This window comes from Lacerta agilis, chromosome 4, assembly GCF_009819535.1.
Source record: "Lacerta agilis isolate rLacAgi1 chromosome 4, rLacAgi1.pri, whole genome shotgun sequence".
NCBI classification, from domain to species: domain Eukaryota; kingdom Metazoa; phylum Chordata; class Lepidosauria; order Squamata; family Lacertidae; genus Lacerta; species Lacerta agilis.
In genome coordinates, this window is record NC_046315.1 from 50,516,108 (window position 1) to 50,543,090 (window position 26,983).

Sequence of the window (26,983 nt, forward strand, 5' to 3'; positions counted from 1 at the left end):
AAAGTGTGACAACTATCCCACAGCAGCAGAGCATATCCCACTATGGTGAGGCAGGTGATGGGAATAGCCCTGTTTGCCTCCCCATCCCTCTTTTGTGGACTGGGCTATATGCATGAACCATGAACTACAGTGGTGCCTTGCAAGACGAAATTAATTCATTCTGCGAGTGCTGTCGTATAGCGGAAATTTCGTTTTGCGAAGCACAGTCGGAGGAAGCGCAGCTTTACGGAAAAAAACAACCGCAAAACATTTTTGTTTTGCAAGTCGCGGCCATAGGGAAATTCGTCTTGCAAGTCACACTTTCGTTAGCGAATGCCTTTCGTCTAGTGAGTTTTTCGTCTAGCAAGGCATTCGTCTAGCGAGGTACCACTGTATATATAACACATGGCTAAATTGATAACGGGGAAAAGCAGAATAGCTGGCTTTTACTCAGAGTAGACCTGCTGAAATTAATGACTGTGACTAAGGTCTATTCTGCTATATACAATTTGAACATTTAACAATGGTAAATCATAAATTTACATGAGTATGGATTACTAATTACACCACAGAATATACCCAGTAAGTACTCGTGACAGTCACAAAAAGCACACTTCATCAAGGAATTATAGTAACAGAGTATGTGCTGTATGAAAGCATATACTGCAAGTGCAAATATTGCACTTAGGTTCTTAGTAAATGCTACCCACCGTAGTGCTGTTTTGAAGGACAGAAATGTGGATTGTGCAAAACAAATGCGCAACAAATGCACACTTATTCCACAGAACGCTGCTTGTATAAAAAGGCCCTTAGCAATGCATGTCATCTATAGGTGCTGATAAATCCTGTTTTCTAGATGAAAAGGCTAAATAAAAAACAGAGCAAAGCCACCATAAAAATGAGGTTAGATGGAGAAAGCACATTTAGAATCTTGCCAATGTTAAAGTGTTTTCCAGGGACACCTTTCCACCCCTATAGTGTATAGATGTTCCAAGTAAAACAAAACACAGCAAAATACATAAAACTGAGTAGACAAAAGGAAAGTGTTGTCTCTTAAGCACAGGAGTTATGGGGCGGGGCAGGCGTGTTGACGGACCACAAATATGAGTAAACTTTCAATTCCTAACAGAAATACTCTTTTAGACATGGTAATGGAAAAAATCAAAGCTCTAATTTCTCCCCCCAAACTTGTAAAGAATATTCAAACAGTAATTAAAACATTAGTTGAAATTCATTGACCAATCCTTTATAAGTAGGCAATTGAGACAAAGTTCACAAATTTACACTTCACTTAAAAGCTAAGAATCTGTGCTTCAGAGCTGGATAACTTGTCTTTTTCTTGCTTCGTTCTTCTGAACCATTTCCATAGAAACTTTGGCTTCATATAATGGGATTGGATCATCCAAATGAGGTCTAAAAGAGAATAATATCTCAGAAGGGTCTTAATGTATGCTCAAAAGAAAAAGTACACAATTCAGGACAATTGCCACAGACTTTACTTTTTAGAAATGCAAACTTTACAGCTCAAACACACTGCAAGTGTTATAGGTTGGCTAGGATTCCTGGAACAAAGGGCAGAGAAAACAGCAAATAGGAAGCAGATGTTTAATGTACTGCATGCATTTCAAAATAGCTTTTACTAGTAGTTTAAAAGATGTGCCATTTTATATTGCTTTTGAGAACAAGTCTCCCAGCTCCTGCCCTTCTGCATCCAAAAACTTGACTGCAATCATAGCAGACAAAGAAAAATTAAGCTTTGTAGTAACCATTAGTAGAATATTAACTATTGGAAGAAATGCCTTTAGTAGCTTATTCATACAAGAACAAAGACTTTTATTTAGCTGCAGTTCACAGCGGTTATTATGAATATGCACTTGGATTGTAGACAAGTATTACACACCTGCAGAGTAAGTCTGGTCCAAACTGGGCTTATTTAATGTACAGGCTAACGGGCTAATTGTATCAGAGCAATTAGGATTGCAGGGAAGAGGACTTTCTCCAAGTCATTTCCTAAGATGGCTAATTGAAAATAAAAATAAGAATCTTGCCCAAGTATTTGATATTAATGGGTGGCATACCAAAGGCTGTTTAGAGTCATTAAAGGAGCTTGCAGTGACTTAGTGGCTCTGGTATTTATTTATTTTTAATGAACAGCTAAACCCTACATTACTGTATTATAACGAACAGCTTCTGAAGCCGCCTTCCGTTAGAAAAGCCATTTCTCATGCAGAATCCAGGGCCCGCTTTTCGAGAAAAGTAAGTCTGAAACTTATTGGGCTCATGGAAGGACTCTTGGGGTTCTGGATCAATAACTACAGCCACAAAGTAGGTCTCCAGCAACATTTTAATTTTGTGGAGCTTCATAACTTATAATACTTAGATTAGTTTGTAAGCTTCCATTTCACTGTAGCACACCTGACTTACCTGAAAACACCACTGGATAGCTTCTCCATTACATCTTCTAGAATGCGTATAAGAGAATTGTTAAGAAAAACTCTGTGTACATGTGTGACTGGAGTGGATTACTAAATACACACTAGCAAATCCCAACAAATCTGTTTTGAGGAAACATGGCTAGGACTGAGATGCAGATCTTTAATTTGTGAAATTGGCTTCACCATATAGACCCTGCATATCTGGGTAGAAATGCCTGGTAGTGTTTTAGAGCATTAATGTGATTTATAGTGTATCCAGGTTAACTAAATCCTCTGCACAGCTTAAAGACAAGACAGTCCATATCCCCAGGTTTGTAATCTAAAATATACTTTTAAACATAAAATTATATGTTTATTCTAAAATAGCAGAAAAACCCATATGTATCATCCTCTAAATAGCAATTAAATTCCCCATATCATATTTCCAGTACTATGACAGTCAGCAGTAAAGATCGCTTAGATGTACTGAGGTCCAGTATATGCAATATATGTTGCATTTCCCCCCCCCCACTCTCTTTAAAACAAACCAATTACTTATCAATTTAAAATATAAGCATAAAAAGGATATATAAATATTTCCCTTGTTGCATATTTGACAAATTCCACACCTCATCATTCAGGAAAGAGACTGTGGCACCTTTGAGGAAAAGGCAACGGCTATCTGGAGGATCCAACTTTTTTAAAATATGAAAAATAGTTAAGCTACATTTGCCTAAACAAAAATGGCACAACCAAAGCACATTAATTAATGGCTGACATAATTTTCCTGGTAACAGGCAGTGCAAGTGATTTTCAACATATATGAAATTGGCTTCTTGTTTTACAAACATTTATGACCTGGAAGGCACAGAACAAGTCGTCATTCTGAGATAAAGACAGTTTATCTTTTGGTGCTCCAGTGTTTGATTCACACTTTGGTAGCAATTTCATTTTATTTTAATTATGAACTGCGCTAAATTATGACTGTCGAGTAATGCTGCACTTGCTAGTTGCTGGGTTTCTAATAGCAGCTGCCTCCAAAGGATCAAGACTGGCAGTTTGGAAAAAGTATAGTAGTGCCTTTTATTTTGTCATAAATGCTACTGATGCGGCTGCACTCGCAGTGCTGGCTCATACCATACCATACCATACCATACCATACCATACCATACCATACCATACCATACCCACCCCCTATGAGACAGCAGGCATTACCACCACCAAACTACTGCATGCCATGAATCTGGCAGCCTTCTGGCTCAAAGAAAAGCACTGGTGGCATGGAATTAGACTGTGTTCAGTGGTGGGCTAGGACACAAAAGTACTAAAGACTGCTGAGTCTTGATTTTGATATGGAAGACAAGCAGCGGTGACCAGTAGTGACAACTCCCACCTCTTTATGCATTTCTCTGCCCCATATGCTAAAAGAACTCATCTTTCTCCCTTGTTGCCATGATCATTAAGACCTTACACACACTTCCTATTATGCTCTACATCAAATCCAAGCATTTAGTCTTGTCTTCTATAAATTCTCCACCCTTTTGCCTTGGCTTCTTCTCTTCCCATACCACTTCTTAGCATAAACTCATCTACTCTTCCATATTTCTGGTCACTGAACGCTCCTGCATCCTTCATAAGCTCTTGCTCATTATCTCAGGGGTCAGCAAACTTTTTCAGCAGGGGTCCACTGTCCCTCAGACCTTGTGAGGGGCCAGACTTTATTTTGGGCGGGGGAAATGAACAAATTCCTATGCCCCACAAATAAGCCAGAGATGCATTTTAAATAAATGCACACATTCTACTCATGTAAAAACACGCTGATTCCCGGACCGTCTGCAGGCCGGATTTAGAAGGCGATTGGGCCAGATCCGGCCCCTGGGCCTTAGTTTGCCTACCCATGCATTATCCAATGCTGATGCTCTTATCTATTTTTTTTAATTACTTGATCTATTTTTTACTATTATAGTTGACTGTGTTGCCATTAAGGATTTTTAAACTTTTGGGGTTTTTTTGTATTTACACTGATAGTTAGCTGCCCAGGAAGTCCCATATATGGCTGGATAAAACTGTTTTTAGTAAACAAACCCTACCCACCCTGCTTCTATAGACACCAAGCTGCTTCTGCCCACCTCTAAGTTCTGACAATGCACTTCTTGAAGTAAAGCATTTCCTGAGCTAACTGGCTCACATTACCTGTATCTTTCCTATTGCCTATCCCATGCCCCATTTCAATAGATTATCCATCCCAGTCCTTTATCTTGTTCATGTAATGCAGAATGCATAAACATGCCATAAATGCTAGATTCTCTACAGCACTGGTCTTCAACTGGTGGGTCAAGACCTACTGGTGGGTCCCCAGTTGCATGTTTGGGTTAAAAGTGGGTTCTGGGTCTGAAAAGGTTAAAGATCCCTGCTCCACAGTTCTCAGCAGAATCACAAAAATAGTGCACAAGTATAGATATTAAACAGTGTTGCACCACAGTTCTATGCAAGTTTACCTGGAAATAGGTCACTTTGTGTTCAACCAGACTTACTCCCAGGTAACTGTACAAAGGACTGCTGCCTTAGTAGTAACTTAGTTTTTAGAGGTTTATGGTTATCAGTCACCAATGGCAGCATACTTATATACATGGTAATTTCAGATTTTGTTCTCACTTGGAGATTTTCTTCCATGGTAACCCAATGGCCTCCAACACTGAGCAATGAAATAATGTCATGTTTGTGCGGCAGCAATTGTTGTGAAGTTACTTCATTTTCTTTACTGTATAATCTCACTAAAAAGAAGCAAAGGAAGCAAAGAAGCTAAGTAATTAAGAGTCGCATCTAACTGTGTTGAACTGTAAAAAAAGACTTTATGATCTGAAAACAGAGACAATGTACCGTATGTACTTTTGTAACCCAAGAAAATCTTCAATAAAAATGTTTCATGTTTGTATTATATCAATATACATTCCCCCCTTTCTGGTCTATTTTAAAATGACTTTCTTTACTCAGAATTCTGGGTACAGCATATATTGAGGAAAAGGTTCCATTAATTAGTTTCACCTAGTCTCCTGTGAATGTTTGATGGCAGGGTCAAGTGCATAAATCACTGCAGTTGAGTGGTTGCATGGTCAACCTACACAAACAGTCTTAAGTCTCCTTCCCTGGACCATTTTTTAAAAAACCAATCAGTTTCCCTGTAATTATTTTTGTCCCAACATGCTACATTGACTGAGGTTAAAAAACAAACAAACCCTCAAATAAAAGGATTCAGTTGGAATTTTGGGGGTATTCATTCGTCCAAAATACTCTTTGAAAGAAAAGTGTACAGAAAACTACAGCCTGTAAGTGCCTGAAACCTGGGTACATTTTTAACTACCATGCAGGTGACACAGTATAGGACTATGTTGTAGATCTACTTCTGTGTACATTCTGCAAGGAAGGGTGTACTCGGTGTGGATTTTACCTCATTTTTGTTAAGAATTAAGTTATGCAATAACACACCCACACAATATATGTAACAGAAACATTAAAGGAAAAGGTAGAAAAACAGAAAATATATAAATATTTTGATTATGACTACAGAACACCTTTCCTAATAAACAATATTTAGATTTTAGTACTGCAGAAATTTCTCATTTGCTTCTCCAGAGGACTTTATAGCGCTTCACCAGCATCAATAGGTCTTCTGTACCAAATTCCATACTGATAAAATTTTCATGATTTTAACAGACAGTGCCTCACATACTAACTATAGAGCCACTCCTCTGACACTATAGTATATAACAACACTGTATAAAACTGAATATATTTTTGATGATACAAAGTTTTAAAATTAATAAAATACTATGGAACTGTTGGTAAATATTTTACTGTATCAGTAAAGAGTTATGTAGGAGTTACAGACCTCCTGTGTCAAGGATGATATCCACTCCTAATCCGCCTGTCTCCTCCAAACAGCTTTCTGTCAGGTCACATGTTCCATTGGTTTCATCTATAATACGAGCTAGGTGGGATGGCAAGGTAAATTACAATATATATATTTTTTGGGGGGAGACCAGCGCATACTTTGTATTATTCAGACTTATCCAGAAACCAATATGTAGAATAACACGAGAACAAAACAGTTATTTTTCCTCAACAATATTTACAGAGAATGTAGAAATGTGTAGAAATCAAAAGAAAATACTTGTCAAAGACTTAGACTGCAATCCTAGTCCTAGCTGCAAAAGTAATTCTAATAACCACAGTGGGTTTTACAGACATCTCAGTGAACTTGCACAGAACTGGGATTTAAGACCAGGGACTCATTGGTAAGAAGCAAAAGCAAAGGAAATATTTAAACTCTGCAGAACATGAACATTTCTATCATCAACATTCAGGCTTTGTTCAGACATAATCCAAAACTATGATTTGATTAGCCGAAATATGGTTTGCTTGAACATGTGAACCCAGCCCAGGAAACTAAATGGTTGCTTGTTCCTAGCTGACAAACCACACCTTGTTCATGAGCCACCATGAAGGACTGTGTTTCCCACCTGCTTCAAGGCAGAATCAGGGCCCCAATCAACAAGGCTTGCTGAGGACAAGGCAGGCAGCTTCCCCTCCCCGTGTGGTGAAACAAACAATCTGGATTTTCTTTCATGCAGCGTAAGAAATACTTGAATATAATGAAGATTGCGATTAAAAATGGCAAGGTTCGTTCTTAAACTCACCTACTAATGGTTGCTTGACACCTGTAAAGTAAAATACCAAAATGAGAACTGGAACATATGAAACAGTAAGAAACACTCCAAATATTTAAATACAGTGCATTTTCTTAAACACTGTGGGGCTCCTGCTGGCCTAAGGAAAGGGCTGTCACAGGGCTGAATGGAGCCGTCTTCTTCCCCAGCTCCTAACAGTCTTTCAGTGCATGTATACCACAGCATTCTGGCCTTTATTCACCAGAAAGCCAGTAGATGCCTTCTGGCATTCCTGTTCAAAGGAGGGCTGATCTGCTACTAGGCCTGCTACATATCGCCCAGGACTGGTGTAAGGGGCAGACCGCAATGACAGTTTCACTCAGCGGTATATAACTGGTGAAACCACCACCTTCTGAGAAGGCAGAGGGACTCACAAGGTGGCAGTTTCACCAGCGATATACTGCAAGTTTTTAGTAGAAATGTTGAGGCCTCTAAGCATATTATTGTGTGAAGTTAAGGCCCTTTGCTTGTTTTGAGCACTTCTGTCAAAATATTTTGGACTGCAAAAATTATACAAATACATTAGAAAAGAAACTATATAATACACTAATTTGACTGTGCCGAAATAAGACCTTATTCTCAAGCTATCAGGAATCGCTTAAAGACTTGATAGAAAACATTTCAAGCTGCATTCAGCAAAATGTTGGGAAGCTGTTATTTGGGTCAACGTGTTCCATGTTTAAACCTCCTGGTGCTTACAAAGCACTAGCTGATATGCTCTGCTTCAATATACAAGGCCTGACTGTGTATTAAATATTTTACAATATCCTGTTCCAATTTCAAGCCCAATCCTTCACGTTTAATTTCATGTATAGACAATTTTTAACATGGTTCAGAAGTGTAGGCTGCTTGGCTTTGGAAGTCATATTAACTAGCAATTGGCACTTCTGTTTTATTATACTGATGCTGCATAATGTGGACTGTTTTGTTTGCCACACTTACAGGGAATTTTAACTAGCAAGAAGAGCCACCCTCAAACTAGATTCCACACATTATATAGCAGTATCTAGAAGCTGCTCAAGCAGGTATCTGCCATTTAAAGCAAGGAAAAGGGACCCCTGACCATTAGGTCCAGTAACGGACGACTCTGGGGTTGCAGCGCTCATCTCACTTTGCGGAGGGAGCTGGCATACAGCTTCCGGGTCATGTGGCCAGCATGACTAAGCCGCTTCTGGCAAACCAGAGCAGCACACGGAAACGCCGTTTACCTTCCCGCCGGAGCGGTCCCTATTTATTTACTTGCACTTCGTGCTTTCGAACTGCTATGTTGGCAGGAGCTGGGACCAAGCAATGGGAGCTCACCCCGTCGCGGGGATTCAAACTGCCGACCTTCTGATCGGCAAGACCTAGGCTCTGTGGTTCAACCCACAGCACCACCCACGTCCTTTTACTGCAATAGATACAATATCAGATATCAAAACAACTGTGGAACAACATTTCAAAAATAGAAGGGAAAAGGAGAAACTGTGGAGTTCTAAGAGACTAGTTTTTCAAAGCAAAAATTGAAGGTAGAAGACACTTATTCATTACTTATATGGGATTGTGATATTTTACAATTAAATGTAAGTTTTTAATGGAAGCAGTATGTGTTTTAAAAAGGACATCTGGCACCCTACAGCAGCGAAGTTGACATTAGCACAGAGAGGTACTTGGGAGATGCAGAACACTTTGCAGCTGCTTGCCATTAAAAGGGATTTCTTAATTATGCCATGATCCATCTGTGCAAGACATTGTTTTGTCCAAATTCTGCTTGCCTTCCCTCTCTTTGCAGCTCATTTGTGGGAGGATACTGCAGGCTGCTAAAGCCCTCCACTCTGAAGTCCAAGACCAAGCTTCGCCCACCATGCATGCCTTTCCAACACGGCGCTTACATGAGAGATAATTGTGTGGTCCTGTCATGAATTTATCCTTGCACCCCTGAGGAGAGCTGATATGCTTGCCAGATACTTCAGAAAACTGTTTGTCCCACAGAAGCAAGGCATGCAGAGCACATCTATCTTTTCATGTCATTCCCTGAGCTCACAATATGTAAACAAGCCGGGATAATAAGCAAAATGTTTACATGTGCTCACAAGTCAGCAGCGGCTGTAGTTAGTGTTCTATTCAGCCTAACAGCTGCTGCCCTACTTATTTTTGGATGGCCAAGAGGGAAAGTAAATAAGATTAAAAATAAATCAAAGGCTGTGGGGAAAAAGAAAGTCGCCTGCATTTTAAAATAATCCTCAATAATTTGTAGTTCTGATTATTGTAATACTTTGAGGGATATGAACAATTTTGGGCTCAGGTACTGAGGTAGGCATTTCAGTGTTTAATAAGAGGCTTTGTAAATTATACAAAGCTGAGTGTTTGGTATCCAGGTCTGCCTGACTTGTGACCCACTAAACTGAAAGTAACTCATCAGCCATGTACTATGGCCTGATATTTTTTGACATCTCCCCACCCACTTTTTGCAGTTCCAGGTACAGAACCAAACAGAAGCCATGCTGAGCCCCCGGGGGGGAGCCATATATGGATGGTAGGCTGCATGTAGCTTGCTAGGTCACATGATACAGCTTACTGCAGCCCAATCTTCTCTCCCCGCCCCACCCTCTGCAAAAGGAATAGGAATGTCAACAGCCAGCTGCATTAAGTTTCACCAACAAAGACTTCATCTCAGTTCTAAATATTTACCATTTATTTTATCCATCGACTGGGGAATGTACATAAATAAACACAACATTCAAAACAGCAGCACACTAAAACAGACAACAAATAAAAACTGCAGATAAAGCTCAAGTATAGTACTGTACTTAAAATACCTGGCGGGGCGGGGGGGGGGGGGGGTGTTTCTGCCTGGTACCTACATGATAACAATGTTGCCAACAGGTGCCTCGCCTTGGGGAGGGAATTCCATAACTGGGGCACTAGAGCCAAGAAAGCTCTTTCCCTTATTGACATCAGTCTTGCCTCTGATGCAGGAACATCTGGAGAAGAGCACTCACAGATCACTTTAAAGTTTGGGAAGGCTGATAAGGGTGTATATGTGCACTCCTTCATGTACCTGGGTCCCGAGCCAGTTAGGGTTTGTGAAATGCACACGGACATTTCAAAATAAAAACATGTGTTCTGAATTAGCTCTCTCACGCAGCTAGAACCAAACAATGTAACTCACCCACAGATGGTGTAAGCCTCTCAAGATACTGCTTGTCTTCAAGACTATATATAGTAGAAATTACTTTGGCTCCTCTGTGATGTGCTAGCTGAATAGCTATTGTACCAAATGGCTGCAGGAGGAGAAATAGATGGAGCATGTACATGTTTAAATATATTGCCTTTGTACTGGTGAACTAAAATACAGAATTATACACCTGCCCACAACTTTAATACCAAATAGAAGGAGCAAGTACATGTGTTTAAATATTGTTTGTGTATTGGTGAACTTATATACACACACACACCCCGTAGGACCTTAACTATGAGCTGCATTCAGATGACGCCCCAGCCCCAATAGCTCTATTGCTCCTGGTGAGATTGGAAGCATATCTTTAGGTTCACACACCTCATCCCTGAATATTTGGAAAGTCTGAAAATGTTGTTTCGAACACATTTCATTCAACGGGAAAATGATGTATACTTTAGGATGCTTGGAAAAAAACACCATGTCAGCAATAAGTCTGAAGTTTGGTATGCTGTGCATGTAGTCCAAGATACAGGATAACTTGGAAAGTCTGGACATTTTAAATGTTGTCATTTATTGACCAAACTTCAGGTCTGGAAATCTATGTTATTATGGCAGCCAGTACACCAGCAGAGAGCAGGATAAGCCATATTGCATGCAGATAGATGCGCGTGAGTTTCTTTTTAGAACACTTTATGTAGCCTTGCCTTGAGGGCTTCCAGTGCAAACGGAAGCACAGATCACACTTTTTAACCAACCTTTTACCCCGCCCTCTGGAGCAGCGTAGGGCAAGTCTTTGACTTTTAGTATACAACAGTTCTCCAGGCATATGTTGCTATTCTCTTCTCTAGTTCCTTCAGTCTTTCCTCATAGTGGGATCCCCCAAAGTGCCAAGCATAGGGCTGGTAAAGCCTTCTTTCTTCCCTTCTCATCAGGTGATAGGGAGGGGGAGAAAGAAGCTTGCCTTTTGGTTCCAAGCAGAAGAGTCTCTTTTGCTGACGACGCCTGCAAAAAAAAAGGGAGGCCTGCTTGCTTTGGCTGCCGGCGCTGTTCCCAACAGCAGACAGGCTTGTACAGCCAAACTCAGCAGGATTTTAAACCCTCCCAAGGCGGGGTCGTCTATCTACTTTGGCTTTGAGCCCAGTAAGGAACAGGTGAGTTCAGCCAAAGTATAATTGAGCTCCACCTTGGTACCCATCAGCTGATTTGGTTACATGAGCTGAATGACAGGTGCAGGTGGTTTTTTGGGGGGGGGGGGGAATGACCTTGTGGGCCAAGATGGGTCCATGGGTTCCTGATGTATCAGAAAGAGCACAGGCTATAAGACTTTTCAAGTCCATTCCAACAAGACAAATATATACTGAATAGGAGTTTAAGAAAAGATTTGATTGTTTCCAAAGTAGTTTCTTGTACCTACATTTGCTCCATCCATCACCAGAACAGTTTTTCCTGGAGCGGCATAGGAGAGGTAATGTAGAGCTGTATATGCACGAAGACCATCACGAATGGTACCTGCTGCTTCAAGCCAGGAGACCTTTTCTGGCTTATGAGCTGTTTCATAACCGGGGGGTGGGTGGGGAGAGGAGGCGGGGAGGGAGAAACAGGACAGAGATTTTTAAAAGCAGGGCTGGCGCTTGCCTACTTTAAAACAGAACGTTAAATTTGTTGTTTACCGTAACAGACTATACAGTATTACAAAAAAATGCTGCTCAGTGTTCTCCTTCCTCCCCCAAAATAAAAAGAAACATATTGCAGAGATAGAAAAGACAGCATGGGTCTCCTCAACCCAGTCATATAAACTTGCAACATTATTAACAAATCTATTAGCTTTATGTTTTAAACTGTTCACCGGTAAAGTGTCACCGTATTTTTATAGCATTATGTCTGGTTTCTCAGTGAAAGGAATAAAAGTCAGAATATAAACATTGGGTTGATTCAAGTAATTACTGTAGATTTTTTAAAAATCTTGTAATTTTTTATCTCTATATATTTTTAAGTGATATGGCAGATTATGCTTGGGAATAATATCATTTTGAAAAATGGGGCTCCTAAGACCAGCTTCAGGGTTCTAAAGCTGTTCCAAACCAGTTGGAAGTATAAAACAATAAAAACAGGGAAAGGGAAAAACCAGAACTTTATTTCGTTAAGGTGAGGTCTGGAAAGACAGGCTATTTATTAGTCTGCTTGGTTACTTTAAAAAGACATGGGGCAAGGTATTAAGTGGGGAACACAGGGCAGGATTCACTTAAAGAGCCTCTTCAATGGAAGCATAAGGACTTCTGCTCACACAATGGGGATTTCCCCCCATTGAGAACCTCTCAGAACAATGTGCGGGAAGAGAAGATCATTTTATCTGACTTACATAGAAAAGCGTAACACTAAATTCTGCCCAGAGCCTTGGGATATTCAAAATAAATGTGAAATGCACAAGGAGATTCATAACACTACAATGAACACTTGCACACCTTATGGTTTAGATGGTTAAGTAACTTCGTAGCTCTTAACTCCACACGTGATTTTGTGTGTGTTGGGTCAGGGTTAAATTTATACTGGCAAGTATACACAAATTTATACACATGCCTGCCTTTTCTGAAATCCTCTAAATAAATACTGCTTTCTTTTTCCAATATTCCCTTCTCTCTGCCACTTCAATGTTTTTCAAAGTAAGCTTAAAAAATGAATACAAATCCAAATTACTTGAAAACCTGAATCTTGATAGCACAATTACATGACTTAAGTAAGTTGAGGAAAATTAATTACCATAACACCTATTAAGAACAGAACTTGCATTTCTGGAAGGCCACAGAGTACACAAAAACCTGGATATAATTTATCCAGATATTATTCTAGCTGTCTATGTAAACACCACACCAGACAGCTTTGAAACTTTTATGCCATTCATCAGACCAAAATTTAGAAGGGATTTGCTAACGGTGGTTTAAACTTCCTGGTTTGGGGCAGAATTCATTTCTGAACCTTCTTGCAGGGTGCAGACAGTGGTGTCCAAACTTTTTTCAAAGAGGGCCAGATTTGATTAAATGAAGGGCTGTGAGGGCCGAACAAAGGGCCAACCTAAGTTGTTAACCTTTTTTTTAGGATTGAAGTTGTTGAGCTTTTTTATGACTTTACCCCAAAGTTGTTGACTTTGGACATGCCAGGTATAGAGAGACGAGAGACTTGATCTAATCAGCCTTCTTATGTTTCATCAGTGGAAGGTTGGGTTTTGTTTAGTTTTATTCGTTAAGTCTCTTCCGTAACTGAGAGAGGACAAAGCGTCTTTCATTAATATGTGTATGCAGATGTTGCCACCCACTTCTCTGGGTCAGTTCCAGGAGTGGCTGCTGTCCATTGGGACTGGTACGTTAGAAGGCAGCATGATCAGCAGGAGGTGAAGTCAGAGCCAGTGACAGCTAGAGCCTGTAATTCCCGTTTTGTCTCCATCCTCCTCCCTGCTGAGACTAAGAAGGAAGCTGGCAGGCAGTGCCAACCTCTGGGCTGGTTGTCAGAAAGAAGGCAGGCAGGTGGAGCTTGGCTGAGGACAGGATGAGGTAGGTGGGACAGTGCTCAATTAGCTATAGTGAATTTACCACCACCGGTCAGGTTCATGTCCTGATCCTGAACTACATATATTTCTATCCACATATAACTGAACAATTGACTAAGGTTCACTTGATTAAACAACTAAGATCTCTTTAACTGTGTGAACAGCCCTATGAAGGCACGAGTGCTTGCAATCCACATATTTTTGGGCAGCTGCTAGCAGTCCTTTATACAGTTGGACCATTGTTGACAAATGCCTTGCGAGTCGAACATTTTGGCTCCCGAACGCCGCAAATCCGGAAGTGAGAGTTCCGGCTTGTGAACTTTCTTTGGAACCCAAATGTCTGGAGTGGCTTCTGCGGCTTCCGATAGGCTGCGGGAGCTTCCTGCAGCCAATTGGAAGCCGCACTTCGGTTTCCAAACGGTTTGGAAGTCGAGCGGACTTCCGGAACGGATTCTGTTCGGCTTCGAACGTATGATTGTATTAGAAAGGCTAAACAGAGGAATGCCACAATATAGTGAGATTCTTTGTTATCCAGCAGGACTTGCAGGACTCATCAGTGTTATTTTTCTTACCGTAGCCCCCTCCTCAATGCACTGCATGCTGATTTTGAAAAAAAAAATATTGGAAAAAAACTACTTGTGATGCATTTCTTGGGACCTGCTGTTGGAAAAATATGAACCCTGCTAGGTTTACAGCGATAGTTAAAATTTCTGGGTTGTAGCCAAAGTACATACAAGTTGATTTTTTTAATGTTTCTTTTTCTGTTGTCTTTTACCTTGTATTGAGTAATACAAAAGATAACTATAGTTTCAAAGGATGCTGTTCTGCTATTGAACTTTAGTTATACAAAATATTCAGAAAGGTTTGTGTTACACAAAAACAAAGATTCCTGCAAAGGCCACAGTCGCAATCCAGCAAGGAAGACAAAGCTGCAGAAGCAGCCTCAGATGCCTGCAGCCATTGCAAAATGTACAACTGGATGCATAACTAACTTGCATCACAAAGGCCACCCAGGACCCAATGATCTGGCACCTGTAACTTTTTAATGTACATGGCAAAGCACATCTGCACCTGGGCCCTAGTTGAGTGACTTAAGTTTACAAGACTATAGGTGTGTTGGGGCTTATGACACCACTGCCACGTTGAGTAACATAGAAACAATAGACTTATGATTTTGTCTGATGCCAGATAGCAAAGTTCAAAGCTGGGGGTGTGGAGAACTCCACAGGATTCATAATTGTATGCAATTCTTCAATGACACCACAGGCCAGGGAACAGGGCCCTGCAGCAAACACAGGGTTAATCCCTGCTCTCCCATCAGCTAATATCACCAGTGGGGAAAATGGTCTTGAGGGCAAAGGCTGGCTCATGAGATGGAGGTTGCCCACCCCTGCAATAGCATCTTTCTTAAAGGGAATGTTTCTGAAACACCATGCCCCCTATTCATGCCCTCACAAGAGGTTAGATTTGTAGATAAATTATGACGATACATTAAAGTTTGGATCATAAGATTTTTTAAAAATTCTGTGACACAGTTCTAGATTAGCTTTCTCCAATTCAGTGCTCTCCCGAAATTTTGGACTACAGCTTCCATTACCCTTGACTATTAATCAAGCTGGCTGTGGCTGATGGGGACACTAGGGGGCACTGGGTTGGGCAAGGCTGCTCCAGATCCTTGGTTGAGTAGACCCTTCCCCTAGTGCTCATGCAACATTTTACAGAACGGTGATAACTTTGGATCCAACCCAATGCTCTTGACCTTTTGGATTTGCCTGCTACTTTTATTTATTTAGTTTAGTTTAGTTTGCAAATGCACGCTCTAACTATTGCACCAGAGGAAAACCAGGATGTCTGACCTAGAATAATCGAAGAAGTTTGAAAAGAATGCAAAGCTCAAAGCAGGGTTGGACACTGCTTTCAGAAATGCTTGCTTTTAGAATTTAAGAGTAAATCAGCAAAAATAGTTGAGTGAAGCAACAAGAGGAATAGCTTAGGAGAAATGAAAGGAGTGAGTCAGCTCTTGTGGTTTCTGTTTGAACATTAACTCACTGAAAAGTATGTATTGCTGCAATTTCCTTAGGAAGAGATAAACTGTGCAGCTTTTAAGGCGTCAGTGTGAGGCACTACACTTCTGAGGACACTTGAGCATTATATACAAATAAACTGCAATATATACCAATAAAACAAATAAAACAAATTTGACTTTTGTAAATAGTTTTTTTTTAAGTGCAAATTGGGTTCCATGTGATGCTTAATACAAGATACATACCTAAATAATGTTCATGAACTAGAACAACTTCACACAAACCAGACTCTTCTGAATCCAGCGGTAAAATTCCTATGAAATCAAAACAAAACCCCTCAACTCAAACCACATATATACTGTATCACATGTCAAATAAGAATTGCATTTCTAAGGGAAGGCTATAGTCCTAACTAACCTCACTGACCTGGGAGTAAGACCCCCTGAATTCAACAGGACTTGCTTCTCACTAGATACCGGTACATTTAGGATTGTGCTGTTAATCATTAGTCTGTACATCACCTTTAGCTTCTGTCACCTCTATGTAATGCAGCTGGAAGGGATGAAGCTGTAAAATTTGCACGCTCTACCCTAAGTGTCGCTGCTGCTGTGATAACAGATTGACTCAGACTCAAACACCTCTTCTTTGACCCTTTTATGAAAGAACTTGATATGTATTCAACACTTTAGGTAAAGTTTTAAAGGGAATCTAATTACAGTGCACTGTGGTACCAATGAGTGATAGTTATGGAACTCAGTATGAATGAAATGAACATGTATTATGTGCAGTTCCGGGAAGCTTACTCATGAGTACATACCAAAGCCTGCCTTAGGGCATGTCCAGACTAGCAGTTTGTTACACTATCTGCTCACAATATTGAAGTAAAGAGATGATACAGGTGGATAGAAGTCCAAATTGCATCGGTGGATCATTTTCACATAGCTAAAGGATCACCTTAATATAGCTAAGTGATGACTTTACTGCTAACAATTCCTATGTATTCTTCAATACAAAATTTATCACATCAATGCATCATGGGGATTCTCATAAAAAGGCAAATTAAGATTTAAGATTAAGAAGTAAAAGAAATCTAAAATTTCCGATTATTTTAATTTGCTATTTGTTCGCATGTAGCCCCATGTCGACATATACAATTTGGATGTAGAAGTCCAGGTTCAGATCTGTGCTGAGACATAAGGCTCATTAGCCTCGGACATGTCACCATCCCTTGGCCTAGCCCCTCACCTATGTCACAGTGTTACTGGGAAGCTAAAAATATGGTTGTGCTGTCTGGGGCTGATGGGAGCTTTAGCCCCAAACATCTAGAGAACGCCAGGCTAAGGAATGCTCTTCTAACCCAATGCAGTTCTTTCACTTAAAAAGTATTCACTGCTTTTAGATTAAAAAAAACTTCAACTTACCGACTACCTCATCATGTGGTTGAAAGAAGGTCACTTTATTTCCAGCTTGAACAAAAGAAAATAAAGGGATTTAAATAAAAAGGCAAGAGAAATTACTATACTTTGAAAACTGTATTTGCCAAACAATAATTTACAAGGTAAATTTCCTGTAATTCCTGATCCCCAAGCAGATGTCAGTGATGAGGTAGTGAAAGTCCTTGTTAAGCAGTAGCAGAAGGAAGGGTGTGGTGGCACCACTTACCTGCTCTCCTGGCAGCAGAGTTGCAGCTGCTTACCAAGATAGGGGTGAGGGTGTCAAGGTCGGTGCTGTGAAAACGCACCTCCAGAGCCAATGAGGTACTTCTGTTGGCAACGCTGGATTAGGGCAGTGTGGGCTGGTCCCCTGCACAGGGTGCTGAACCGAGGGTGCATAAAATAATACAAATAAAAACATGGGGGGGGCAAATTCTGTCCCCCCTCAGGGTGCCATATTACTAAAGTCTGCCCCTGCCTGTATGTGTGTTTGAACTCTCTGCTGCTTTGCCCCTCCCACTATCAGGTAAGCAGCAACTCTGCTGCCAGGTGATCAGATAAGCTCTATCACACACCATCTGCTACTGTGTCCATGGAGGAGGAGAAGGAAGGAAAAAAAGGACTTCCTTTGGTTTGTCCCGAGCTTCTCATAGTTTCACTCTATTGAACTACCTGAGGTTCTAGTACTGAGGAGAAAAGCTTCTTTCTACTTTCTCTGCAACATGCATAATTTTATGCATCTCTGTCAAGTCCCCCTTACAAACCCATTTTTATATACTAAAAAGCCCCAAATGCAGGACAGTTGTTTCAGACACAATCATTTTGGTTGCAGTTTTCTGAACCTTATCTATCCTTTTTTGAAGCACAGCAACCAGAGCAGTACAGTATTCCAAATGCGATCGCACAACAGATTTGCATGGTGGCATTATTATGTTGGCAGTTTGATTTTATTTGGTGTGTGTGTTCTTTTGCACTTGCTTACAGTGAATCACATTTGCCATTTTAATGCCCATTTACCCAGTTTGTTCTTGACCTCTTGATGTAATCAGGAAGCTTGGCCACCTCACCGTTTACCCTAACTCCAGCTCACGCTTAGTTTAATAATAGGAATCTGCCCTAAATTTTTCATAGTGAAGATAGATGCAAACCATTCAGTCGGCTTGTTTTCCTTTAGCACACCTGACTCCCTTGTCATTCAACTTCTTCCCTAGCTGGTTTCCTGCTAATAATGTATTTAGTTACATTTTTTGTTCTTTCCATTAGTGTTCTTAGCAATGTACTCCTCAATTGTTTTTAATGTCTGCTTGCATTTATTTTGTGCTCCTTTTAGTTCTCATGTTTTCTTGCCTCCAATAACTTCCTCAACTCTTAAAAACACGGTTAGCCACCTGGCCTCAGTGGTACCTTTCCTGATCTGTGGCATATATTCTAGCTGAGCTTCTTTAATGTGGTTTTGAGTAACTTCCATGCATTCTGGAGTTATTTAACCCTCTTTGCTTTCCCTTTCAACTTCCTACATAATCAACAAACAGAAACCAGCTGCCCTGCAGAAAGGTACTTACAAGGGAAAAAACCCAAGTGACTCTTTCAAATGAGCTGAATCACAAGGCACAGAGAAACGCTAAATACCTGAAGTCATCACCAGCAGGACCTAGGGGAAAACTCTTCTGACCCTAAAGCACAGGCAAATCAACACTCCCATACAATTATTTTATTTTTATTATTAAATTTGTATACCGACCTATACCCGCAGATCTCAGGGCAGTTCACAACAAAATCATAACATAGAAACACAAAATACATAATAAAAACAAGAAAAACTCAATAATCTTCCTCCCAACACATTTTAAAAGGGCATTCATTGGATGTTAATCAGCCAAAGGTGAGTGTAACTGGGTGTATCTGCATTCCACTCAGGATCCTATCCCTAGTTCCTCATTTCTTAGAGCAGGGCTACACAACATGTGATACAAGAACCAAGAGTTTGATAAAGCTCCTGTTTATTCTGTCTATCTAGGACTGTGAAAGCAGTCAGGGCATGGTTGGTGGTCTCTGTTTGACTTGGTAGATCACAAGTTGGGCAGGTCTGTCTGAGGAGTGTGGGTTGAAAAGAAACAGCCAAATGCAAAAGCAACATCTTCCTCACTTCTCCCAGCCTCAACCAATGCAAACTTAGTTGACAGGAGGGTGAAGTTTAGGAGAGCAGCTAGAAGGGATGATTTTTCACCTCTGTCTGAGCCATAATAAAGCAGAACGGCATCAGAACATAGGGTTTCTGGGGACTCTGGAACATAGGGACTCTGGGGTTTTCCAGATGTTAAGAGATCAGGAATGCTTCAGTAGAGCTTGAAGGCCATGGTCACTTCACAGCAAAAAGGGCTTGAACCACATTTGGAAAAGGAGTCCTGTCGTGTCCATAGGTAAAAGTCTTTAATAATGGACAAGGTGGCAGGGGATGAAAGGAAAAGGAACTTCAATGCCTTTCCTTGCCACCCAATTCATCACTGAACTTGCTGTGTTTGCAGAGGGCAGAGCAAGGTCAGGTCAGCTCTCTGCTTGCAAGATGAATTAGTAGGGTGTGGATTTCTCTGACACCGTCCCCCCCCCCATTCTGTCATAATGACCAAGAAACAGTAGCCAAGATAAGAGTTCTTGCAGATTCTGCATGTTTTATTCTTCATGCCTTGGGGTTCTTTTAATGGGGAGAAGTTACAGAAACACACTGTCCCCTTTCTCCCAAAGCCTGTAGGTGCCTACTCACGTACAGTGGCGGAGCTTCATGCTCCGGCACCGGGGGGGGGGGGGGCAGAGCTGGCGCGTGTCCTGGGGGCAGGGCACGCGTCCTGGGGCGTGGTGCTCCGCTTGCAGGGGCGGTGTGCCCAGCGCGGGGGCCGCCGCAATGGCTCCCTGCTGGGATCGTGCTGCCGGGGTCGGTGCGCTCCCCCCGCACTCCTCTTCCTCCGCCAGTGCTCATGTATTTTGCTCAGCCATGTGCCAAGTCACTTCTTTGCCTCTCTTCAGATGTAACAGAAAAGTCCTTGACCTCAACAATCAGGTGAGATTTTCATACTTTCAAAGTTATTGAACCCATAAGACATGTTAATATTTTCCAGGAATTCACAAACAAAGTATTTATACAGAAGAAAGTAAACGGAAGCACTTGGGAATTCAAGTGGCCCTAATAAACCCAGCCATTAACAATCAGCATAGTCCCACTGTGGCTTGTTTCTTGCCACACTGTAATGTGATCGAATGTCAGGAGGTGGTCACAGAATGTTAGGAACTGGTTTTCATGTTGAGAAGATTAATGGGCTTCAATGTTGTATAGTACAAATAATGTTTACAAGGCATTTTTCATTGCCAAAGAAAACAGCAACATTATACTAATTAGTATACTCACTCTCCAAAACAACACCAGCAATTTCCCTTCCAACAGGTAGAAACTCCTTCTTGATCTTGATTTCTGACAAAAGCTAAGTCAAATAATGGTTAGAATGCCTACTGTAAAGAATAATAAATGCTGAGTACATATTAGTACAGTAAAATGCTATTACGGCCTCCCGCCAAACATTTAATGGCAGATTAATACAGTAAGGCTGAAATCATATGCACATTCTTCTCTATGTAAAAAAATGATTTGAAATGATTTAGTAGTTTAGTTATTTATCTAATTATTGAAATGCTATGAAAACATCACACACAACACCCTTTGCTTTTAATAATTTTAATAAATCATGTCATAATGGCAGCAACACCTGGCAAAAGCCTTAATTTTCCTTGCTTTGTTCCCCTCTCTATTTTATTTCTTCTTCAATACAAGATAAAATGGTTCGTGTTATGGGCAGGCCAGATTTCCATCAAAACAAAACAAAACGAAACAAAAAACCCACTAATAAATAAAAGAAAAATCACACACAAATCAGTTTTTAATTTTTAAATTATGTATTTAAAAAAAACCAAACAAACCATAGTAAGCTAGAGAAGTTCTAAGAAGCAGGTAAATGTAGTAAGACAGGTCTTTATGCTGCACACATTTGTATACTTAGCACAGCACATTAGCTCTAATCCCAGAAGTGATGGGGTACATGTTGTCCAACTGATTTCTATAACTATGGGACCATAGAACTAACCAGCATACCCGAGGGGGTGCTTAGCTTTAAGTGTGGGCAGATAGCATTCACTTAAGCCTCTATTAGAGCCAATTTGTATGCAGTCCTGGGAATGCCTCTTGATCCAGCCTCTATGGTAGCTGAAGGAGACATAACATGCAGTGCAAGGATCATCCTTGCAATTATCATTCATATTGTGGACAATCTCCACACCAACAGCAAACATTTGTAGCAGTGGGATGCAAACTTTGCAGGAAACAAGGACAATTCACTGTCAACCAGGTCCATTATGTGGACTAACTCTAATAGTGATCCCCCCCCCCCAGCTAGTAATGGTAGTGGTATGGAAGCCGGCCATTTGGGTCTTAGAATTCCCACCCCCTTCATTTATACTACTGTTGAATAAGGTAGATTTCAGTAAAAGGTAATCCTTTAGTTGAAAAGGGGCACCTTATATAAATAGCAGTTACTTTAACTGTTGGACCAACAAACGATTTGGAAGTAACCTCCACTGAGCATTGTTGACTTCCTTCTGAATAAACGTATAGAGTTATGCTGTAAATTATAAGGGTGCCTCTGTTACCTTATGCCAGGGATGGGAAACCTGTGGCCCTCCAGATGTTGTTGGACCTCAACACCCCCCATCCCATGCTGGCTGGAGCTCATGGGAGTCGGAGCCCAACAACTCTTGGCGTGTCACAGGTTCACCATCCCTGCCTTATGCAAACAAAACTGCCACCAAAATGGGTTAACAGCATTTTGGTGTATTTGAATCAAAGAGCAGGTTCATAGGTTCAACTTTCCAAGAAGTAAAATAATAACAAGTACCTTATCATTGATCCGACTTAGAGCACAGGCTTTAACTTGCACTTTCACATAGTTGTCTCTTGCGACAGGAAGGTTATCCTAAGATTGAATTGACATGATTCACCCACTATAGGACATGTAAATATGTCACAACTAGGTATTTCAGTTTAAGTGATTTTGCGGATAGAGTTCTTCCCCTCCCCTAGATTACAGTGAGAAAGGTAGCTTAGTGGTAGAGTGGTAGAGCATCAGCTTTGTATACAGGAAGTCCCAGATTCAATGTTTTCATGTTGGGCTGGGACTGAACCCCGTGTGAAATCCTGGAAAGCTGTTGCCCATCAGTGTAGACACTACTTAGCTAGTGAGGCCAATGATATGACTCAGCAAAGCAGCTTCCTCTGTTCCTATGCACTGTGTTGCAATCCTACCATGCAAAGGTTTATAGCTAGATTATGTATGAGTTATAACTAGGGAATGACTTTACTAACAATACACAGAATGCAACACACACACACAAATGAACTAAATTCTACGGAAATCTTACACTGAGTTCTTCTGATCGAGGCAGCTAACTCAAAGTTTCCAAGTCACTTTCCTCTTTGAGAAGGAAGTGAAAAAGTGACTTTATAATAAATCCAGGAAAGGGATGCTGTACTATATGCAATTATTACAATGGGTTGTAAATTATAAATAAGTAAAAAAAACTTTTACAATTCTGATTGTACGTCTGATATTCTTTTCTCCATCTTAGGCTCCAATCATGAACACAGACATATATAGGGTTGTTCTGTCAGTCAAAAGTGGAATGCATGTTTTAATATTTCTGGTTCTGAAGCTATTTTCTTATGTATTTTGTTAACTAGATTGAGAAACAAATAAAAAAAACACACAAGTTACTGCATTCAGATGTTTCTGAATTAAAAAAGATAAATTGTTTGTTGTATAATTTCCCGACTTTGAAAAGCTTTAAGTCAAATCTAAGACTTTCTTCATAACTCAGGGCCAACCCATAGTTTGACAAGCAGGGTTGTGGTCCAGGCTCACACTCTCAGCCCTCACATACCGTCCAATTTCCTCTCTCACTTCATTATTTAGGCAGACCATAGTTTATAATTAGATCTGAACCAGACAAATTATGGTGTGTTCAAACTACAGCTCACCTGCATGCAGCACTTAGAAGCCCACTTCAAAGCATGACTTCTAATTCTGCCTAAATAGTTTTATGCTAACCAGGAAGGAAGGAAGGGAATCTAAGCTTGAGATAGAAAGTGGAACATGCAAGTCCAAAGCACACCCCAAAGTCCAAACCATGGGTTGGCCATTATAAGTCAACTGAGATGGGATGGCATTTAGAAGTAATGCTAAACCATGGTTTAGAATTACAAGAGTAAGTCTAGAAATCTCCCTCTTCTTCTGGAGCTAGTACAAGGAGAGTCAAAGTTTCGGCTGCTGTTTTAGGTTTACTTTAGCTTAGCATGCCATTTAAACTGAAAACTGTGGTTCATCTTAACACTTAGCTGTATCAAGACATTTCATAAACTATAGTTTGAAGTTGGCTTCTTTCAACTAGCTGCAGTTTGTCCAAGATCATATGAGATAGCAAGCTGTCGTTATTCTAAAGCAAATTAAGGCATCACATATTTTAGATGTGTATGCAGTCTTATATTTCTTTAAGCAAATAACTTACCTTTTCCAGGAAAACAAAACTGGCCTCTTCTCCAGATGAATTGTGCTGCCAATATAAGCCTTTCATTCCAACCTTTAAAATACAGAGCGGGAAATGAAATACCTAAATACAAATTTAGGCCAACTAATCATTTCTGCTAGCACAAGCACTTTGAACTGAGCAATTAAACTTCCTCTCCCTCTCCTTGTGCCCCTGTCCCACAAATCTGCTCTGGAGCATTCGAGGGAAAACCCAGAAAAATTAGGTGAGAAAGTTTGGGTGCTCTGCCAAAAGTGCTTGCACTAGGAACTTCCCATTGTTTCTAAATAGATTTCAAATAAAATACTTTATATGTTTTGTATAAATTTAGAGACCACAGATAAAATCTGTGTTATTACCACTGTTTCTGATAACTGAAAGAGCAAACCAAAAGAGGTGAATTTTTAAAACTTCCTGTTATAGTTTTGTACTATTATCCATTAGAAAGATACGTCACCTCATATCATCAGCTCCACAGAAAAATTATACTTCTGATTATGCCCTGATAGCTCAGTTGGTAGAGCATGAGACTCCTAAATCTCAGAGTCGTGGGTTGGAGCCCCATGTTGGGCAAAACTTTCCTGCATTATGACCCTTGTTGTCCCTTCCAACCCTACAATAATTCTATGATTCAATGACTGAGCAATACAAGCAACATTTTTCTTATTGGAAAAGCCCGCTTTAGTAATGTAAGTCTTGATCAGCAATGATCAAGGAACCCTGATAAACTTCTAAGTAACTCAAAGGGTCTTCCAATCACAGTTTGAAAAACATTTATCTGTTTCTTTTAATTTCCTTCCCTAATTCATAGACATTGGCTTCTTAACTGTAGAGTAGTTTATTACATTACAGCATGTTTGGCTTAGTTCTGGGAAATCTAAGAAAGAAACTCAGTTACTGGCTTTAGGGATAAATCACCATCCGTTTCATTTCACTCGTCTGAAAAAAAGGGAACAACACTAAGTTGTTTCAGGTTGCATTATTAACTTGCCAAGGAGAAAGCCTCAATGTACTCAATGGGACTTACTTCTGAGAAAAAAATATATAGACTGCACTACGAGAAATTGAAAATTAATTGTAAAACATTTCTGTAGTTTTACCATAAACTCAAACCTTTCTATTTTTACAATCACCATTTGTTCCAATGGAATGAACAACCTTTATCCAGAAGTATTCTCAGCTTGGCTAGTAACTGCTCTTATTTTCTTAAAAGCACAAATTCTGAAGAGCATTGAGTATATTCTTTGGTGTGCTCAGTTTGTATGATTCAATGCCCAAGTCTAGCCAATCATCTGTATAAGCATAACCACAACTCTGCAGACAAATGGATGCAGAAAAAATCAAGTTATGGTATGGTACTTGAAGACTACAGATAGGAGCAGCTTGTGATGGGACTACTAATTATCTAAAATATGCACATATACACAAGGAAATGGAAGGTGGTGTATGCACTGTCACACACAGTACCTAATATAATTTGTAAATCTGAGCTATTAGTTTTTAGTTCTAACGGTTAAGATGGCCCACTTAGTAACGATTATTTATCTGAAACCTTTACTGTTTCTTGTGCATTTCATTCATCCTCCTGTAACTCCTCATCTTCCCTCTCTTAAGCACTTCTATGTTACTTATCCAATGTACCCTATAAAAGCACAAGAATTCTGAATAAGCGCAATGGCAAATTTGTTGTGCATGAAAGGATATTTCTAGGTCTCAGTTGGAAATTTCTGCAGATATCCTATTTTATTCTAAGCAGGGCCATCTGGATTTTATTGGTCAATAAGACCTACCTGTTGAGCCACTCCTCTGGATTCCCCTAACCTCAGATGGGAAGTGGGCTGTAAGCCAAACAAGGCTTTTCAGTTGTAGGGCCTTGTTTTTTGCATATTTGCCAGACACTGGGCCTTTCAATTTGTGCCAGCCTTTTAGACATTTTACAGGTGAAGTCCTTTCAATTTGTGCCAGCCTTTTAGACATTTTACACAATACTACTCAAAGCACATTTATTCAAAGGTTCAGCTGAGTTCCCATTCAATGGGACTCACTTTCCAATTATGAAAAAACAAAATCGAAAATTCTTTCTAGTAGCACCTTAGAGACCAACTGAGTTTGTTCCTGGTATGAGCTTTCGTGTGCATGCACACTTCTTCTTCACACGAAAGCTCATACCAGGAACAAACTCAGTTGGTCTCTAAGGTGCTACTAGAAAGAATTTTCGATTTTGTTTTGACTATGGCAGACCAACACGGCTACCCACCTGTAACTTTCCAATTATGGTAAGTGTGCCTCTAAGTGAAGCGTTACTGGTGCTGGCATGTTTTGGAAACTCCACTTTTTTAATTATTTTATCCTATTACTGCATTTTTAGTCTATGCTTCAGCTCTATTCTGAAGAGAAGGGTATAACATTCTCAAAATAAACCGGTGCATAAACAAAATAAGCAAATGCCCCTACCATAGTGCCAGTACTTTACTGGGTCTCTCAAATGCAAAATTGCAAGATCTTGATTTCCCACCACCAGCTAAAGGGAAGGATATGAGATGAGCAATAGCCGCAGGGAACCTCCCAAGCTCAGGAACCTCGCCCTTCTTTAGCAAGACTGAAAATAAATGCGGATGCTGAACAGCTACGGGAGGTCAAAGGAGGACGGCTGCAGCTCCCGAGGGCTGTAAGAGCCACAATGATCAGCGCTGCTCTGCTCGCACCCTCTGCCTCGCGCGCCCAGCCCCTTGCCCCGCTCCAGCAGAAGAGACCCTGGTGGTTGTCATGACAAACCCATTACCTCTTCTTAGGCCCGTCTCTCTGATTCTCGCGGGAGCGTGAATCCTAGCTTGGAAAGCCTTAGAACGGAGCTGCGCAGAAACGCAGATCCCAATTGGCCAAAACGGCTGTCACTCTATACGGGGGGGGGGGCGGGTGAACCGAGGGAAAAAGAGACGAGCCCTCCGGAGCGGCGCGCTCTAAAAGCTTCTCGAAGGGAGTTCCTGGCCTGTTAAAACTACAATTCCCAGCAAGCCTTGCAGCACGGGTTGCCTCATTGGTCCCAGCACGCAGCGCCTCTCCAATTACTGAGTGGGCAATAAA

At 40.6% G+C, this 26,983-nt stretch overlaps 1 protein-coding gene across 2 annotated transcripts; it reads right to left on the reverse strand.

The window, feature by feature from the left end:
* Window positions 1-1,199: 1,199 nt before the first annotated feature.
* Window positions 1,200-26,811, reverse strand: CRYZL1 (crystallin zeta like 1). 2 transcript variants are annotated; one of them, XM_033146971.1, is made up of 14 exons: window positions 26,682-26,811; window positions 23,882-23,953; window positions 22,216-22,293; window positions 20,679-20,751; window positions 17,267-17,311; window positions 16,091-16,159; window positions 11,695-11,828; window positions 10,272-10,383; window positions 7,091-7,111; window positions 6,283-6,381; window positions 5,049-5,167; window positions 2,983-3,088; window positions 2,404-2,449; window positions 1,200-1,392 (listed from the first exon to the last, which is right to left on the reverse strand). In XM_033146971.1, exons 2-14 carry the CDS (start codon window positions 23,945-23,947, stop codon window positions 1,293-1,295), a joined length of 1,068 nt encoding a protein of 355 aa, XP_033002862.1. In that variant the 5' UTR covers window positions 23,948-23,953; window positions 26,682-26,811; the 3' UTR covers window positions 1,200-1,292. The 2 variants fall into 2 exon arrangements, with proteins under 2 accessions (XP_033002862.1, XP_033002863.1); XM_033146972.1 differs by lacking the exon at window positions 22,216-22,293.
* Window positions 26,812-26,983: the final 172 nt, after the last annotated feature.